Below are 20753 nucleotides of genomic sequence, written 5' to 3'. Positions count from 1 at the left end.
ATTGATTCAATCATCACAAATAATATTTTACTTTATTATACAATTTAAACTATGAATTAGGCACATCTTAGTAGCCAGGATAGCATGGTCACTATAGCAACTGGCTATGGGCTGGACAACTGAGGGGTCAGAGTTCAAGTCCCAGTAGGGTCAAGAATTTTCTCATCTGCATGTTGTCCAGACCAGCTCTCGAATCCACCCTACCTATCCAATGGATACCGGGGGCTCTTTCCCCAGTGATAAAGTAGCCGGGGCGTGAAGCTGACCATCAACTCGAACTAGTGCCAAGATCAAGAAAATGTGGATCTATACATAAACTCCCCCATACGCCTTCATGGTGTAGTGCTTAATTAGTTAAGTACAGGGACAACTTTACCTTTCACTAAGTACATCTTAGATACTATATATCTCGATACTGACAGCATGGTTAAATAACCAACAACAAAAGTAAATGCTATACCCCTCTTAACTTTCTCAGTGAGTAGTCATGATGAACATGAGAATGTCTGTAAAAACAAAGCGATTTCCTCACATTTTTTAAGTAGAGGGTGTAGGATGAGCAATATAAAATCTCTCTTACCTTTTGCCCTTTCTTCACAAGGCTGTGCTGAGAAGTCATGGTACTATGAACATAACCACTACACCTCTTGTGGAGATAGCACCACTACCTAACATTGCGTTAGTTCTCTACTGTTTGGTGACAGGCTGGTTGCATATAGCTTGAATATAGCTGTTTGCTATCAGTTTATTAATAATGAATCTATAGTTGTTTTCCAAATTATCAGATACACTTTAGAGTTGAACATACAATGTACTATGTTGAAGTCAAAGTGCTGTAAGACAGAAAAATTTCCATATTTACACACTGTCCTGCTATGAATATATATTTATTTTTATTTTGTTAGGGCTAAGATTTTGAAATTGTTGACCCTCCTCATACAGACCTATACTGAGCCAAATTAAATGAGCCCTGAAAATTTATTCAGGATCAGACTGGCTAATCCTGTATGTATGTTTCAAACTGACTAGTCCATTATTTGATGTGGTTATCAGCAAATTGAGCTTGCAGAAACGTTCAGTAAGTGGAAAAAAATTCTGTCATTTAATTTGCTATTGAAGTAGCATATCCTAATCTTACCCCAGAACTTGTTAATGCATTACATGAATTAGAAGTAACATTTTTCAATATTTATGTAAGAAGGTAATTTATAGCAAACTTCATATCAACATTCTCTCCATCTCCTTACTGAGCAATAAGGCGGCCCATACACGTACAAATCTGGCTCGCGAGTCCAGCTCAGTGAGGAGCCGGGCTTGGATTAATTTCACCTCATACGTATGACTGTGACGACCAACACATGGATGAGTTTAGCTCATTGGAACCCGACCCAAGTCGGACTCGCAAGCCAGACTCGTATGTGTATGGGCCCCATAAGACTTCAGATTTATATACAGGAGGTATGGAGGTATCTAGCTCAAATCTTGGCTGAATCACTAGCTCTACTGACTGAGGCTTTCATGAATTTCCTCAGGTTTTCAAGCTGAATGTCAAGACAGTATCTTCAAACAGTCCGCAACCCACTTTTTTCCATGTCCTATTTACCACTTATGATCATCTTTCTGTGTTATTCATTGCTGTCCTTTGTATTTCAAAGACTGTCATTCAAAAGCCTAAAAATCAATTTATGTCCTAATTTGACATTACAATAAAGTAAGTTTTCAAAATATATATAGTTATAAAAACATGTCTGAATCAGTGAAATCTTTATTCCCAGATCCTGAAAAAAAGAAGCAAGGTTTATTTTGCATTCTGTTGTGAATATATGGTCAAGGTTTCTGTACCATTACACAACACATTATATTTTGACTGTTATGCTGTAAAATAGTGTAGTGCATTGAATGTACCAGTCAGTCAGTCAGTCAGTCAGTCTCTTTATTATACCGAATTAAAAACACTGCATATTTTGGCCTTGGCTGACCATCTTTAGGTGTATGCATGTAAAATCACAAATATATTATGCTTTAGCTGAATATGTAGTTTAAAATGGATCCATTTTTGTAAAGTTTCCTAATGGGTGTTATAAAATATAAAAGTTGTAAAAATACATAAAATGTATATATCCAGGTCACGAATATACTGGATGGTATTTTGAGTGGCATGTTTGTATCTTTATGTGGATTTTCGGTATTATGTTTATATATGTCTGTGTGTGTGCAGCATAGCTGTAGGTATTGTTATCGTTGATATGTTTAGAAGATCTGTGTCCTGCCAGCGTGCATCTACAATACATAGGAGGAAGATATGTTATAGTTTTTTGGCTCTCTGTGGGTTTTTTACTTACATGCGGGTGTGGTTGTTAATATATAGTAATGTGGGTTTGCAGTACTGGATGTATGCTGTTGTGGATCAGTATGTTTCTGATTTCCTGCAATGAAAAGTGGATGAGATGTTGTTTCATATTGTTCATGTGTTATTGTTGTTGGTACAGATTAGGTGTACATGTATGTGGTATACTTACTGTGAATATAGGTATTTAGTGTGTAGGGGGTGTATGTACTGTGGTTGCTTTTATGTTGACTGAATTTTCTGAAATATAAAATATATTTTGATGTAGTATTTTTAATGTGATATAATAAACAGACTGACTCATTGGTACATTTAATGCCATCACCTATTATATAACAGTCCAAATATCATGTTTTGTGGGATGGTACAGAAACCTTGACTCAGAAGCAAGGTGATATTACCAAGGAAAGAATGCATCTGTATGTTATCAAATATTGTAAACTCAGTGCCAACTTGCAGCTTTTTTGAAGTGTTAGTTTTTATGTTGTAGAAGGGCACAATGAAAATCTTAGAATATGCAATTAAATTAAATATTTGAATAAAAAGAGGGGGCACGCGGTTAGTTGGTTGAGGCACTATGCTACAGGCTGGAAGGTCATGGGTTCCAGTCCCATTGAGGTCACTGGATTTTTTACAGTTGACCTAATCTTTCCAGCCGCATTGTGGCCCTGGGATCGACTCAGCCTCTAATAGAAATGAGTACCAGGAATTAATTAAACACTTTTCCTGGGGAGTAAAGAATGGTCAGTGCGTAAGACTGACAACCTTACCGCCATCTTTGAGCCAACTGTCTAGATAATGTGGGACCCTCAAAGTCTCACAACCCTATGGGCCTTCACGGCCTGTTATAGGGATCGTTTTACTTTTTTAATTTCTTTATTTGAATAAAAAGAAACTGATGCATATTTACATGTGAGGTTTATTCTAAAACATATAAAGATAGGAATGAAAATATCAGGTGGTGGTTTTCTTAGTTAAGGAAAGGAATTGTAGAAAAGGTATATATGAGTAAAAGCAGAATTTTCTGAGGTCAGATTTTACTAACTTGAATACTTAATATTCACATCAATATCAATATTGGACCCCTACCCAGATGATGCTTCAATATTAGAAACAGATAAATTAATGTCTGACTGAGAGGCCCAAGATGTGAAAGATGGTTCAAGAAAAGACACAAATATCTATGGGTGGAGAATATAAAAACTCATCCCATGGTAAGAGAAGGGTCTCAGTTTCCATAAGGACCATGTAAACTAACAGTCTATGGGTCATAAACTAACACTATATTGCCATATTAAAATTCAGTGAACTATCTCAAGACACATGCTTGTAAACTACCTTCTAATTGCCTCTTTTAAAACGCAATAAATTTGCTTCTGTGTTAGAGACAGAAGGAAGTAAAAGTAATAGAAATAGCTTGTAAAATCCCATGATCCCAGGAAATTCTGTATTTATGAAGAAACACATGACATGATCCTGTAAAAAGGGAGGTTTCATTAACCAGCAGAAATACACAATGCACAAGACCTATAACTCTCTCACAAGTACATGAACCCATACAAGAACACATAAACCTTCTGTACAGAAATCATATATCTGTAACTGGAAGTCTGGTTACTTGTATGGCTTATTATCATGACCACTAACAATCATCAAACAAAATACTGTACTCAAACAATCTGTTCACTGAAGGAAAATATAACTACATTTGTTCATAATAGTCAAATATAACAGAAATTCATAACTAGCCAAATTCTTAGATCAGTTATTGAGAACATGAATAACAACACACAATTCAAATATAATATATGGTATAACAGGCTGTAGTGTTATATTGGATTGATATTCAAGTCTTTAGGTTCATGTCATCGTTATTAAAAAGATTACAAATTTTTGATTATTTAGAAGGAACGAAAAATACTTGGGGTTTTGTTAGATCAATCCAGTCTATGTTATATTACGATCACAACCAGGCATCACAGAGAGTTATCTGTTGAACCTGATCCATGAAGATCATAATAAAATAGCAAACAGAAACTATAATAAACAAGAAGTACTGGAAGGTACTCATGAGTCCCATTTCCTTTCTTTTAGATAGAATTCTAATGTTGGGGACTCCAAGAAATAATTATATAATTACAGAATTTAGTGATCCATGTTGTGTGTAATTTATAATAGTACAAATTATGAGTATTTTAAATTGGGAATATGTGTATATGGCTTCAAACTTCTGCATTTTACCACATTTGCAACTGTTAAAATATGTATAAAAGTTTTCATACAGAATTTCTAGGTATAGTTGTGATGTAGTACCACATTGAATTTCACATTCTAAATTTCAATCAGCAGTTATCACCAACAGACCGAAAGTTAAGAACAGATTTTACTCAGTTTTCATGTTGTTTCACATTCTACAGCAGAATTTATGTAACTGAAAATTACATGTGTCATGAAAATTTGTTATAGCTTAGAACTTCTGGACCCTGAATTAAGTTTTGCTTGTGTTATTCACTGCAGGTAATTAATGTATGAAATTAGAGTGGCTTCCAGTGGGAAAATATCATTGAAATGTGCCAGTCTGGTACAATATTTATTAGTGTGAAAGGTACATAAATATATGAACATACAAATATCACAAGCCATTCTTTCCTTAAGAAATAAATTAAGTGTACCAAAGAAATAGTACATATTTATAACAAAAGTAACTTCTCATCACTGGCACAAATTTTACAAACAGGAAGAAATTACGTTGCTACATTTTCTGTCTGTAGCCACTGTCACTTAACTAAAGTAGATTCTCAGAACCACTGGAGTAGTCTACCGATTGTCATAAGGAACTGCGAAATTTAATGTACTTTCTGGGAGTCAGTAATAACGGAAATTTGTTATATACTCTCTATAAAATAAAATATATCATTAAATTTATTACAAACATGCTTCTGAGTTCATGGAACAATAATGACAAATGAATATCAGAATAATTAACCACTTCCTGCACTTAGCAATTAGAGAACTGTAAAATTAAATGCCCCGGAATGCGTAATTAGAATACAGCACAGATAGGGTATGTAAATTAAGTGATCTGAACAAGCAGAGCGCAGTGAATTTAATTGTTGTGGCAAACATATAGCTTAAACTCTTTGTTTACAAAAATCTAGAAAAAACAAAATTCAAAATTTAGAGTGGACTAACATTTACAGTTGGGCCGCGCCATAGCTCAAGCGGTTAGTTGCTGGCTTGCCACCACGGCGGCCAAGGTTCAATCCCGGGTCTGGTCAAGTGGGATTTGTGGTGACAAAGTGGCGCTGGGGCAGTTTTTCTCCGAGTACTTCGTTTTCCCCTGCCAATCTTCATTCCACCAATTGCTCCACAATCACCCTCACCTATCATCTGGGGCTGGTACAGTAGGCCAGAAGTGGCCGCAGTACCAAGCGGACTTAGTCCCACCCCACTAGCAATAAAAAAAAATCATAGTTCTGAGCATTTTTCTGTGATAAAGGACTGACATATCAATCCAAATAATGCACCTCTCAAACAACATTTTAATGTAACAGTGGTTAAAATTCAATCTGAAAACATCCATTTCAATTAAATTGAGGAAATAAACAATCTTCTGTATATAAGATGTCCAAAAATTTGAAGCTGTGTTATACCATAATTTTTGCAAGCATTTTTCATTGACATAATGTTGTTAAGTTGCTGCCTTAAACAGAGCATGTTTCAAAACAGTAGAATGCTCTGACTTCTAACCTCCATTTAAATATAACAAATCACAATCCCAGTCAATTTAAACAAAAAAAAAAAAACAAGATTTGGACATATATGAAAATTTTATCTTTGCAAATATATTACAATTTAAATGTGATTTCAATTGTTGACTTACTGATGTTGAGAGATTGTTTATATAAACTCATAAACATATGTGAAATGTTTAATTATAAGTAAACTGTCACTTAGTTCATACAAAAATTCCTTTATGCCTATGAGACAAATGTTTATCTAGTTTCATGATTAATACGTAAACATCAAAACATGCAGTCTTACTTTTTGAATCAATACTAAAACTATATCAACAAGTTCACAAAATAGAGATGAGAAACTTCTGCTTCCAGAAAAACTGGCTCAAGCTGCTCAAGTATCTTTGGCAAGTATACATATTTTTGGAGACTATGAAATACACACTAGAAAAATGGCACTAAAATTAATGAAATCCACTTGTAACTAAACAAGATGTCATCTCGGTCCACCATAATAATGCATTGTTTGAGATTCTGAATGAAGCTCAGATATGTCAACAATTAAAAACAACTAATCACATACCCATTTCACAAACCCACAATACGATTAGTCATCTTATATCTGCACAACTGAAACACTATTACCTAGTCCTTTTCGTTTAATCCATACAGGAATTTTATTTTTCACATCCTATCCACTATATATTACATCATAGTTTTTTTGTTTGTTTTGTTTTATAATGGAATGATGCATAGCATCAGATTTTAGACGTCACTAAAGAGTCTAGTTTGAAAAATCGGTACTCCGTGACCTATGTAGCACGTTATTTCACAATATGATTAAAAGGGAAGTTAACATACTTATAACTAATTACTAATTGATTTGTTTAACCAACATCGGTTAAATATTAACGATTGATTAAACATTAACCAGTGTTTGTTAACGGGTGCACAAAGAAAACATCCTATTTATGAAAAACATAGTGGTGCATAAATCTCTGGTTAGTAATTAATCAAATGTTAAATTGTAAACACATTTGTTGTGTACACATTCTCTATACATTAAAAGTCTCTGTTATAAATATAATTTCTTATCCATTAGTAGATCAAATATTGCACAAATTGTCCATCTTTGACCTATTCTAGTTAGAATTATCAGATTTTGGTTAAGTATTACATGTTAGGGAAGATCTACTTGAGGTATTGGTCACTGCTGTTATGATGATGCTAGAAAGTTGTGAAAAATACTGTTAAAACTTTCTAAAAGGTAAATATGTAGTGAGGAATTTGGTAGAAGATAAATGATCTGTTTATTCAAAAGAATAAGAATTTACTGCTGAAATATCTCATTATTTATAAATAACCAGTTTATGGCTATAAATGACAGCAACATATATTAACAGAAATTCCAAATATTTTCTTATTTTCAAAAGAATGAAATATTCTCAATTTGACAAAGTTCTATCACTGTGATTTATTTTAAATCTGTGTTCCATATTTAACATTAATTTGCCACGCCTTGCATTACTATAACAGCACATGCTGGGCACTGTATTCTTTCAACACAAATACCTTTACACCCGTGTTAAAATATGGTTTCCAGCCCTGTAGTCCTGGGGGATTTAAATTCCTTTTCTTGGATAATAAAGTTTAATAGCACAAATTGCAAATTCATAGTGCTGAATAAACTATATGTGCTTTCATTGCATATTAACATCTTAGTGAAACTCAGTGGCTCTTACCCTTCTTAGGAGTCTTCACGATTACAAACCAGACTCATTAAATCATTGGATTAGTAGTTTTTAGACCTCAGCCTAAAAATTGGTCCATTCTCACTCTTACCCTAATGTGAGGCTATCACAATGAATTTTACTGCATCATAAACTTTAAATCAATCATTAATCCCTTGTGTCCTAATCAAAGAAAAGCTCATGCTGTGTGGTATACTGTTTATAATAGGGCACAAGAGGTTAAATCTCTTACAATACAATTTGATGCATATATTCAAAACCCAATAACCACTTCTATAAATTACCATTAAATTAAGAGTTTGCTGTGCATAATTTCATATTAAAGACCCAATGAATTTTGACACTAAAATTAAATCATAATCATTTAATATGCCAAACATGTTATTATAGTATTGTAATATTACTCACTACAACAAATGTTCAAGATGCAAGTAACCTTTTAAAAGATAAAGTTCATCTAAGCAACAACTAAAAAAAAATAATTTTTACCTCAGAGAAATTACAATGCATCTCCATTACAAAGACCAGCTGGTTAATTCTGCAGAGGGAAATAATTTTTGTTTAGTCTGAGAATCACATAAAATCCATAAAGACATTCTGTGGGCAAAATACAGATATTATGAATAGTAAAGTAACTGAAATATGTAGAAAAAAAGTTGCAGAAAAAACTATCCTGCCAAATTTTTTACCTACTCATGTTATGTATTGTGAGTAAAGCAGGAACTATAAATTAAGAATTTTATGGTTTAATGATCCATTTATATAAGTAATTTCTATTAATTCAGGTTCTAAATATGTTACTGTGTTTAAGCTTTTTAACACATGATAAATGGCTTTATATAAAATTTGTAGGTATTTTTATAATCTAATCTCCATACAAAATTTCACATCCTGGCTTCATAAATTCAGTTACTAGTGCCATAAAACTGAAAAACATACTTATATCTATGTGCGTGTGTTTGTGCGTGTAATTTACAGACACCAAGTTGTTTCACATTCCAGACAAAAAAAAAATCCCATAGCAAGAGCTACAAATTTTAATCTGTTATTACACAAAATTTGGGGACCTTTCTTCCATTTTAGAAATATTTTGTACAGCCACCATGTTGGTGTTACTGGTGCTGCAAAATTATAAAGTATAGAAGTAGGGTGGTGTTTAATGTCATGGTATGCATACCAAGTTTTAAAAAATTCCAAGATTTGCTTCAAAATTTTTTGGTGTAAACTGTATTATAAACCTACACATAATTCCTTACAAAATAAGGAAAGTACATTAAGAATCTCAAGTAAGTTTCATACAGTTTCCCTTGAAAAAGATCTAATATAAAATATATATATAGATTTTCCCAGCCATAATAAATTTATTTTCTCATAGTTATTGGATTTTGAAAGAATACACCAAACAGATGTCACCAAATTTCAGAAATCTCACATTCTACTTTGTAAAATTAGTAACTCTTTATGCATAAACTATAATTATATGTTTTTGGCTGCATTTTGAAGCACTAAAGAACATACATGTTAAAAGATCATCTTGAAGTGTTAAATTTTGATATATCGTTATCATTCATCATATACTAAAACAGGGGTATTTTAAATTTTATCAGTGCTTCTGAAACCTTTGCTTCAAACTGTCCTCAGGTTTAGCTAAATACATTTAAAACATGACAACTGCACTATCACAAGATATATTTTAGTATATAAATATGTATAATTACCTACATAATCAAATGGATTCACAGCTATTCTTTGGCTTGGATATTTCCTTACAGTGTGTTGGTGACACATCAGCCTATTCATTATAATGAGAAGCTATGGGATTCCTTACATTGGTCACTATCATAACACCTTTTGCACAGAAATATCATGAAAAGGTGATTCTAATTCTTAAGATATTTACTCTCAGGGTATTAGAGAGCATCTGTTATATTCGTTTGTTTCTAAACTCATTGTTTCACAGATAACAGAGTAAATTAATATGTCATATGACTAACCATCACAGTGCCAGAATGAATTTCTTCACAACAAAATATAATATATATGAGTGTTGATTAGAATATTACTAGTTCCAAAGACATCAGTGCTTAACAAAACTTATGTAAGTTGAGACTTGTCTTTCAGTTCAAAACATATCAGTCCCATATCATAAAAATCGTAATGTATAAAATATGTCACCTTACTACTCACAAATTCAAAGTTCTTAATAAAACTGAGAAGGTCAAAGGATGTAATATTACTGGCACTATTCCATTCAATCTTTTTAGTAGTCTTAGAAACAAACAAAATTACACCCTTTACCAAATGCAATATGTATTAACCATCTGCTGCACCTAATGCAATAATAGAACATAACAAAGTTAAATGTATGACACAACAGATTCAGTATTAATACATTGGTTGGATAAAAAGTAGTTGCAACGCCTCTATAGTTCTGAAATGACTTTATTACCTGAGGTAAACACACTTACATTCCTTCGATATAATCGCCCCCCATGTGTACCCCCTTCTGCCAAATTTGTGGAAGGCATCGTACACCATCAGTGCATCCACTTCTGTTGATGTCCAGCAGTGACTGCCCTACAGCATGAATAATCTCCTCTCTTGTGTTGTAACGTGTCCCTCGCAGTGGTTCTTTCATTTTGGCAAAGAGATCATAATCGCACGGACTCGTATCGGGTGAGTATGGCGGATGTAGCAGTACTTCCCATCGCTAGCGGCGAAGGAGATCCTTGACAGTGTCAGCAGTAGCAGCCCTTGCATTGTCATGAAGGATGGTGGGGGGTCATTGCCAACAAGTGTCGTCACTTTATTCTGAGTGCTGAATGAAGATGATTATGCAGGAAATTGCAGTAGTAGGCAGCGTTTGCTGTTTGTCGTTGAGGTACAGTGTGGTGCAGTATCACTCCATCAGTGTCATATGCCATGATGAATATTGCATTCACATTACTCTGTGTAGGGCGCACTTTCTTTGGACAAGGAGAGCCAGGATGCTTCCATTCATTTGATTGTCACTTCAAGTGTGGTTCATATGAGCAAGCCCAAGTTTCGTCCAGAGTGATGATCCTTCCAAGGAAGTCATCACCTTCCCTCTGGTACCAGTCCAACAAGTTCTGTGCAATTGCAGAACGTTGCCATTGTTGCACCTCAGTCATTGTATGGGGTACCCAATGCGCTGCAATTTTGTGGTATCCAAGAATATCATGCAGAATGTGGAGCACGGTTTTGTGACATATGTTTACCTCAGCAGCTAACTCCTGTGCAGCCCATCGGCGATCAACATCCAGCAAAGAAGCAAGAAGCTGAATTGTGTGGTTGTCAACATGGGGTCGTCCTGAATGACGGCTGTCCTGAATGGCAACCCTCCCTTCACGGAACACTTTCACCCATCATGCCACTGTGCGATATGGCAAAGCAGCATCACCACATGCTTCTCGCAATCCCTGAACACAGTTTTGTGCACTATAACCTCTTGAAACTTCAATTTTTATCCAAGAGCGTTGTTCGTGTTTCGTAAACATGTTGTTAGCGTGCTTGAACTGGGCTCCTGCACTTCAAGACGATGCACAATGCAACTCAATTAAACACAACCAGAGCCACTCACTGCACTACTTCAACTGAACTTCTGCTATCAGCCACAGATGGCGCTAGTGCCACCTGACGCACATCTTTCATGTTACAGCAGTGTTGCCACTACTTTTTATCCAACCCTTGTATATACTGTAAGTAGGATTTTTAAGTTAACTGATCTATGAATAACTGTCATTCAGTACAGAATCTTTCGTCTTCCCATCTGCTATATAAAAATGTAGAGATTAAAATATACAAAACCATCATTGCACTGGTAGTCATATATGAACATGAAGCTAGGGCTCTCACATTAAGGGAAGAGAAAAGAGGGTGTTTGAGAACAGAATGCTAAGGAAAATGTTTGAACTTAAGAGGAAGAGCAAGATAGTGACAGAAAATTGGAGAAAACTGCACAGTGAGGAGTTTCATAATCTTCTCTCTTCACCAAACATTATTGGGATAATCAAAAAAAGGAGGATGAGATGGGCATAAGATGAAGCATATGAAATTTTGATCATAAAACTTGAATGGAATAAAACTTCTGGAAAGACTAGGCATTAGAGTATGTGTACTGGATTCAGCTGCACAGTATAGGGTTTTGTAGTGGGCTTTCAAACACAGTAATACGCTCACTGGTTCCAAGAAATATATGAGTTTCTTGAGTAACTGAGCGACTACTAACATATCAGAAAGGTTCTACTTGCTGGAGATAGTTACTATCAGAAAATTAGGATACTGTAAATTTAAATGGCATAAATAGTAATTAAGTCAAATGGAATAATACTGCATCCTTACTATCACCCAGGTCCAAGAACATTTCATTACAAACTTTTGTTAGAAAATTAATAAGTACTGGTATGGTAAAGTAAAAGTAAAGCTATATATATGTAACAGGCCATGACGACCCATAGGGTTGAGACACATCAAGGCTCCCACATTTTCTCCAGACAGTTGGCTCACAGATGGCAGTAAGGTTGTCAGTCTTACATGTCCCCCCCCCCAGGAAGATTCCTGGTACTCAACCCCAGGGCGGCTGGAAGGATTAAGTCAATTGAAAAGAATCCACCTCGTTGGGACTTGAACCTGCAACCTTCCAGCTTGTAGCATAGTGCCTCAACCAGCTATACTACCGTGTGCCCCCTAATACATACTGGTATATTATTAAATAATCAGAAATTCTTACAACATTTTGGTCAGAAAGGCTGAACTGTTTCTTAGAACCTAGAAACTGAAGTGACTGTTTTAATGAACAGATGTTTTAATATTGTATGAGAGACAACAATTCCCATAAACTGTATAAAATGGCGTATTTTTTCCAAAGTGTATGTTCCTTTTATGAGAAACTGAGCCCATGATCTAGCTGAGACTGATTAGTGGACGGATGGTCGGACAGATGGACTAACGGACGGAAATATCAGAGAAACATAATACTTGGTATAGTGCCATTAATACTACAAAGCCTTGCGTTATTACCATATGTATTATTATCAGTGATATGGCAGGATCTCTAGTGCATTGTAAGACAACCTTTAATTTCAAACACAATGTCACATTTTATTCATGAACAAATATTAAGTACAAAATAGTGAATAACAAAAGTAACTGATGGACCAGAATCTTAATTTCAGGGATTTTTTTTTTCTTAAGACATGCAGTGCATACTTAAATATCTGACTCTTTGCTAATCACCTTCATATAAAAATGTTAGTTTCTGTTCACATCTCCATCTGTAGCCTTCATCACCATGCTTTGGATGGAAAGCTATAACGCAGATAACACGTGATACACAGGGGTATTTTACTAAAATAAGTAAAAGTTGGTTCAAACAGGGCTGCCCATCGAGTACAAGAACCATGGTATTTTACTATTACTCCACCCCTATAAAACTGTTCCTTAACCACTTATATAAATTAGTAAAATGAACAGCTACTCCATACCCCTTCACCTATAAATATTAATAATTTCCACGAGATTCATACTTTGGTTCAAAAAGGTTTTGTGTCATATCCCACTAATTCATTGTTAATGATAGCTCACTCTAACAAAACACTGTTTCTATAACCAGAAACTGATGGCATTTCTGCTTTAATTAACATAGATTAAAATGACTGCTAGCAAACTTCATACAATATGAAAAATGGTATAAACTCAAACTCAACATCTATGTCAAAATTATCATAGAACAGAAGTAAATTCATTTATAAACATAACTCATGGAAACTTCCAAAGCATGATTCATACATTTTAATATCTTAACCCTTTCCTATCCTTTCTATTTCCAAACTTATCCACACCAGCTAAAAATTTGTGGGGGGGGAGCTTCAGTATGGGAAAATACAAGTAGCCTGCCATCTCTTGGTTCTGTACTTGAACTACTAGAAGAGATATACAAAAATTTAAAGAAAAGATAGGTAACACTTAACACGTTACCATAATGTGGCTACACATTAATGAACTCAATGATTGAAAAATTCCAACATTGAACCTGTATATGGAAATTACGATGTCGGAAACCTTTCAACAGAGGACAGGAAAAGATTAGATTTATTGTCTAATAGACAACTTAATAGTAGACATCTTATACATTACTGAATTTTACACTTCTTAGGAATGTATTGGTAACATCAAACATGGACTATACTATCGCCATCATGTTGCAATGTGGAAGAACTTTAAACTTGGAACATATTATACAGTAAGTAGGTTACTAAAAATAAACTACTTTGTAGGATACTTTGTACATCTGTCACTTCTTTCAGCAAAAGATCTTAGCATCTACACAAGATATTCTTCAACAAACATAAAGATACACAGTTCCTATTCTGCAACTCTAGACTGTAATTTGATTGTTCAATAGTTCAATTAAAGCAACAGTTTTTAGAGAACGTAAATTTTAACTTTGGCACTAAAAACTTGGTGCAAATTACCAAGTAAAATGAAATCTGTACTTATCCAAGTTAAACGCCTCCATTTAAAACGACTAAATGTAAAGCTTCTCCACTCATTGGCCTGAAGTTTTCATTTGTCACAAAGACAGGTGAGCAGGGTTATAAGCCCTGAGAAAGGGTATATTGCACCCCACAAAATCAAGGCTTCGAGAGAATATCTTCCAGAATGCAAAATCACTGCAATCTTTGATAAAATTGGAAGAAAATTATAACTCTGGTGAGACTGAAGACAGCGTTTCTCACCATGAAGTTAAAATCACATATACGTGTATATGTAATATGGATGCTGTCCCCTTATAAATATATGTGGTAATTTGCACCCTTATTATATAGTCTTATATGAAAGAGATCACATGATTGACATGTGCACAGATAGGAAGACAATATTAAAATGGATCATAAAGAAGCAGGATATCAGGAGAGGACTGGATTCACCTGACCCAGGACAGGATGTGGACTGGATTCATCTGACTCAGGACAGGATTTGGACTGGATTCATTTGGCTCAGGACAGGATGTTGACTGGATTCATCTGACTCAGGACAGGATTTGGACTGGATTCATTTGGCTCAGGACAGGATGTTGACTGGATTCATCTGACTCGGGATAGGGTCCAGTGGTAGGCTCTTGTAGAAATACTAATGAACTTTCGAGTTTCATTAAAGCAGAAAATTTGTTGACCCTCTGACAGAATATTGAACGCCTCAAGGAGGACTAGGCTCCGCTAAATTAATAAATTTGTTAGTTATGAAAATGTGCTAAAATATTTTATTTTTGAAAGGCAGAAGACCATCGAGGAGCACAAATTGGGCCACTCTTTGACCCATCCCAGCCTCATTCATCCAGTAGCCCCTTCAAAGTCCTTCTTTGGCTCATTAATTCATGTGGTTAGTAATTTTTTACTAATTTTTTTCAGTTGTGTTTCTTTATGTTGCATTCTGCTGAGATGAATCCGGACAGTTGCATATATTTGAAAAGTCTGTCAAATATGGATTCTGTTATAATTATGTATTTATATGTACCAATCAATTTCATAAGTAACAAATTTCATGATATCCCTTGAGTAGTGTATGTTATTAGTTTTTTACCTTTAATCATTCCACAACATACCAAAGTTCATAGCTAGTTGGTGACAGTTTAACCAAATTCACATTCCTGAAACTTAAAATCCATTTTAATATTATCTTCCTATATATGCATCGGTCTCTTAACCCTTTCCATGCTGACGTGCTTTTAGTAATTTCTCCAATATTATTTAACACAAAAGTTATACATAGCAAGTGGGCAGCATTTCAAATGAAATACCTTGACCATAGCAAAGAAGGGTTAAGACAATTTAATACTGGTTTTAAATGGAAGATCCTTAATATGGAGTACAAGAAGCTATCCATTATAAACAGTATGCTTATTACCATACTGATACATGAAAATTACAGATTTTAAACATGAGAAATATTTTAATATTTTTAACATCAGGACTTTGTTTAAATAATGACCAGCAGAATTTCGGAGTCCCTGTTGGTAATGGTTGTATCACAAATCACTCCAAGCTTTATTTAACTCACATTTCACTGAATCAAGTTTTTCAACTCTCCTAGTAATCTTCAGGGCTGAAACCAATTATCTGATGTTTCATCATCTGGAAGCATTAATGTTATGAATGGTGTGGAAATGCATCATTAAAAGGCTGGACGCATGATGTATTGTGGCAGAAGGCTTACCATGGCATCTTGGATCAGCGAACCATACGAGCAAATTATAAACTGTGAAAGCAGCATCAGATATTTGTAATCACAAGTCAGTATACCACTGTGTACTCACTGCTTCGAAGTAGTACAGTAAGATAGGAACAGCTAGAGTAACTGCCCAATGACAGGATGCAAGAGACACATGTGTTCTGCCCCACGGATTGGCAGTCTGTTCACTGTGTAGTGGTGGATCATTTCTGGAATATTGTCGAATGGTTTGCTGAATTGACCTAGAATAAATTTTCCAGTTTCTGGACACTGCTGTATCCTCATATGCATAAACCCACGTGCACTCCTGTAAACAAAGATACAACAATTGTATCCTCTTCAAGGAAACTTTTGTTTTATGAAGAATTAAGAATTTCTTTAAGAAATTACAGTATTAGTTTTTTTTTACATTATTTTATTTTGATGTAATTGTATCTGCCTGAGTTAATCCACTGTTTATTAACACCATCTCTGAGACATGATCGGCTGTTATCTTCAAATAGACATATCAGTCTTCAAGAGGTTTTAAAGTTAGTGTTTAAATTTTGTTAGTATTGCATTCTGTCATCACAAAATTGCAGATTATTCTCCTATATAGCTTGAGTTTACCAAAGAATGCAGAACTAAAAATGAGATGACACTGCAACAGCAGAAACAGGCAGGGTGCTATAGAAAGAAGTCTTCATGGGGTTAATTACTGATCAATTGTACAAAATTTATTCACATTTATTACTCTTAAACGCGCCATATTTCTATAATAAATAATATTATTGTATGACAGTGATTAGAACAGCAATTTATTGGTATTAATTTACACATTCTTGTTACTCTTCTTTAAAATGGAGCTAGAAAATATCATCACTGTTCCATACAGTCTGATTAATTACATGATAAACGTATAAATTTCATAACTGTAATTTTATATTTTACCATTGCCACAATACAAAAAATAGATAATTTAAATTACGGACAGGAATCTTGATCACAGCTTCTTGTACAATAACAAATACAATTAAATGTATGCAAATCTATTGCACAGTCTTTCGAAAGTTGTTTAAATGGAAAGAACTGTACATTATGGTATATGTAATGCTGGGGCATTTCCTTCACTCACTTGAGAGACAACGAATAGTCCTGTCGCGTGGATTCACTGTTCCGAACTAGGTAGCTGCCTTCCTTCAGTAGCCGCAACACATTTTCAGCTTCAATCCTTGTGATAGCCCCATGGTACCACCTGTAAACAGAGTGATCATACAGTTTCAAGTCTTGCAGAGTTTCTGCGAGGTTTGTGCAAATTACAGTGTAATTATATGGATTATCTCAAAGAGGATATATACTTATATATTTGTATCACATCTCTGAATGCTTTATTTTCTTGGGCCAATTTTTTTTTTTAGAATCTGATCGATATCTGGTGGTTTATGATATTTTAATATAAGCTTTCTGACAGGTATCTGAATGCCATCTTCCCAAGTGGCCACTTTCTCAGAGTTTCCCTTCAAAAATTCTAGAGGCATTCCATTTCTTCCCCACTAAAACTACATGATATGATATTGTGAAAACCTCGCAATCCTAGGTGCTCTGTATAAATTAAAGAATTCCTTATTGCATATTATCCTAAACTGCCTCTTGGGATTCAAATATTTTCCTGGGTGTTCACTGAAAAAGAAAGCAAAGCAATTTCTCCAAATAAAAGTTGTAAAATATTACTTAACTTTAAATATTTTTTTACTTCTTTTCTTTCCATCTGTTTCCTAGCTCAGCTGATTACAAATTAATTTGAGGATAATGCACCCCATAAATCTATTCTTGATACACAGCACATGTAGCAGTTGGCAAGGCTGTTATACATACCCTTGGCGTTCTAGAGGCAGCTGTACATCGATAGAGTCTCCTCGGGCTGATACAAAAGCCGAGCCTCCAAGATTTAGTGATAGGCCAAGCCTTTGTTTTGGTGAAGATGTCGCCTCTAGATTCAACGTCAGACTCGGCCTACTGGGGACTACTGTAACGTGAACCAAATATCTTCAATAAGAACCATGATTACGAATAGATTCTAAATGGTTCTGGCAATGGAATTACTTGATTCTTGGACTTTGTCCTTCATCCGCTAAAGTAAAAGAAGTAAAGTTGTCCCTGTGCTTAATTAAGCATCACGCCAAGATGATGTATGGGGGAGATGATCTATGGATCCACATTTTGTTGACCTCGCTACTAGTTTGAGGTGAGTGGTCAGCTTCCCGCTCGGACCGCTGTACACCCAGGGAAAGAGCCCCCGGTATCCATTGGATAGGAGGTTGGGTGGACCCCAGAGACGGTCTGGACGACGTGGAGAAGAGAAAATTCTTGACCCTATCGGGACTCAAATTCTGACTCCTCGGCCGTCCAGCTAGTCCCATACTGACTATGCTATCCCAGTTTTCTAAAAAAAACTACAGACCTCCTTATTTGTCGTAGTTTCGGGTCTGTGTATGCTTTATCACAATTTTTATTGTACATTTTTCCTGTTACAGCCCAATAACATAGCCTGGGCCCAGGTATTTATATCGTTCTGGTTATCCTGAAATAGGTTGTCCAGTGACTGAGGTTAGCTCTTTCTATGGAACCCAATAGAGTAGGTGTCTCCCCCTCACCTGAGGATGGAAACAGATACATTTCCGAAACGTAGTGTTCCCTAATTTTTGTAGAATACCGGGTGATGGACAAAGTCCAAGAACCCGGTAATTCCAAGAAGGAGAATATATATTCCACAGAGTACAGATATGAATTTCATTGGCGTTGATGTTACTTTACTGCAAACAAATATACTGTTAAAACGCCTATCACACTGCGCAGGATCATAAATTACGTTTACGTCATTAAATATTTAGAACATAAAATGTTTGAAATGAATTTACACGTATTAATAATGCCTAAGTCTTGTGTCATGTATTAAATTTATGTACTATGAACTGTTTTTTGAGAATTTTATAAAGTTCAATTTGGGATTAGTATAAAGTAAAGGCTCTGACTGACTGGTACAAAGTAAAATAAAAACGCTGCCAGTAAGGTTTAATATTAATTCAACTGATAAATGTGCTGAATTTCAGGCTGTCACAGTGATGGCTATGAAGAATTTTAGACAAACACCTCTGCAGTCGATACATCCCTCTGAAACGTCGGTTGGCGGTCACCGGACTAACCGTAGACGGCCTTATATCCAACAAGACAGAAGTTTTCACTCACATGGTAAGGAAAAGCTATCCCTGTAACAGGCCGCGAAGGCCCATCGGATTGTAAGACTTTGAGGCTCCCACATTTTCTTTAGACAATCGGTTCACAGATGGCAGTTAGGTTGTCAGCCTTACGCGCCGGCCTACCTTTATACCCAGGAAGATTCCTGATACTCATTTCTGTTAGAGGCTCAGTCCACGCCAAGGCCATAGTGCGGCTACAAGGATTAGGTAAATTGAAAAAAAAAATCCATCTCATAGGGACTCAAACCCGCGACCTTCCGGCTTGTAGCATAGTGCCTCAACCAACTACTCTACTGCGTGTCCTACTTTTCCCTGACATATGTTCAATAATTTAAGAGACTTCACAGCTTCCCCAGTACAAGTTAATTATATGTACCTCGTTCACAGGGCACATAAGAAACGAAAGACAGAGCCCGACGAAGGTTAACAGAGAGTCCGCGCCATAGCTCAAGCGGTTAGTAGCTGGCTTCCCACCGCGGCGGCCCGGGTTCAATCCCGGGTATGGTCAAGTGGGATTTGTGATGGACAATGTGGCGCTGGGGCAGGTTTTCTCCGAGTACTTCGGTTTCCCCTGCCAAGCTTCATTCCACCAATTGCTCCAAAATCACCCTCACCTATCATCTGGGGCCGGTACAATAGGCCAGAAGTGGCCGCAGTACAAGGGACTTAGTCTCACCCCACTTACTTACTCATGGAGCTCAGCCCTTCTGGAGGAGCCGCCAATTCTGCAACTACTCAAGAATTTCCCAGCATTTTATGGAACCCGAAGGTTCATTACCGTGTTCACAATAGCCCTCGACTGGTCCCTATCCTGAGCCGATCTATCCAATCCATACCGTCCCATCCTATCTCTCTAAGATCTATTCTAATATTGTCCAACCAGCTACGCCTTGGTCTTCCGAGTGGTCTCTTTCCTTCTGGCTTTCCCACCAATATCCTATACGCATTCCTCGTCTCCCCCATTCGTGCTACATGACCTACCCATATCATCCTCTTTGACTTGATCATTCTAATTATACTTGGAAAAGAGTACAAGTTATGAAGCTCCTCATTATGCAGTTTTCTCCAACCTCCTGTCACTTCATCTCTCTTCGGTCCGAATATTCTCCTCAACACCCTGTTCTCAAACACCCTCAGTCTATGTTCCTCCCTTAATGTCAGAGACCAAGTTTCACACCCATACAGAACCGCGGGCAAAATTATACTTCTGTATATTCTAATTTTTGTGTTTTTCGACAACAGACGAGAAGACAAAAGGTTCTGGACTGAATGGTAGCAAGCATTATCCGAGTTCAATCGCCTCTTAATTTCCTCTTGAATCAGGTTTCGATCTGTTATCGTTGTTCCCAAATATCTGAACTGTGCCACATTTTCAAAACATCTGTTTCCTGTCTTTATATCATGATTTTGCCCTGCATTTTGGTGACGAGAC

At 35.8% G+C, this 20753-nt stretch overlaps 1 protein-coding gene across 1 annotated transcript in view; it reads right to left on the bottom strand.

The window, feature by feature from the left end:
• Positions 1-14931: 14931 nt before the first annotated feature.
• Positions 14932-20753, bottom strand: part of LOC111871570 — a gene marked incomplete at its 5' end in the record, with an annotated part of 71459 nt that continues 65637 nt past the window's right edge. Inside the window, 3 exons of the mRNA XM_033754309.1 lie at positions 14932-16392; positions 17200-17319; positions 17940-18087. Coding sequence (XP_033610200.1) covers positions 16203-16392; positions 17200-17319; positions 17940-18087 — 458 coding nt within the window. The remainder of the gene's footprint in view (positions 16393-17199; positions 17320-17939; positions 18088-20753) is intronic.

The sequence above is a fragment of the Cryptotermes secundus genome, unplaced genomic scaffold, assembly GCF_002891405.2.
Source record: "Cryptotermes secundus unplaced genomic scaffold, Csec_1.0 scaffold1720, whole genome shotgun sequence".
Taxonomy (NCBI): domain Eukaryota; kingdom Metazoa; phylum Arthropoda; class Insecta; order Blattodea; family Kalotermitidae; genus Cryptotermes; species Cryptotermes secundus.
Note: the sequence above shows the minus strand (reverse complement) of the source record. Positions and strands in the feature narration are given on the sequence as shown.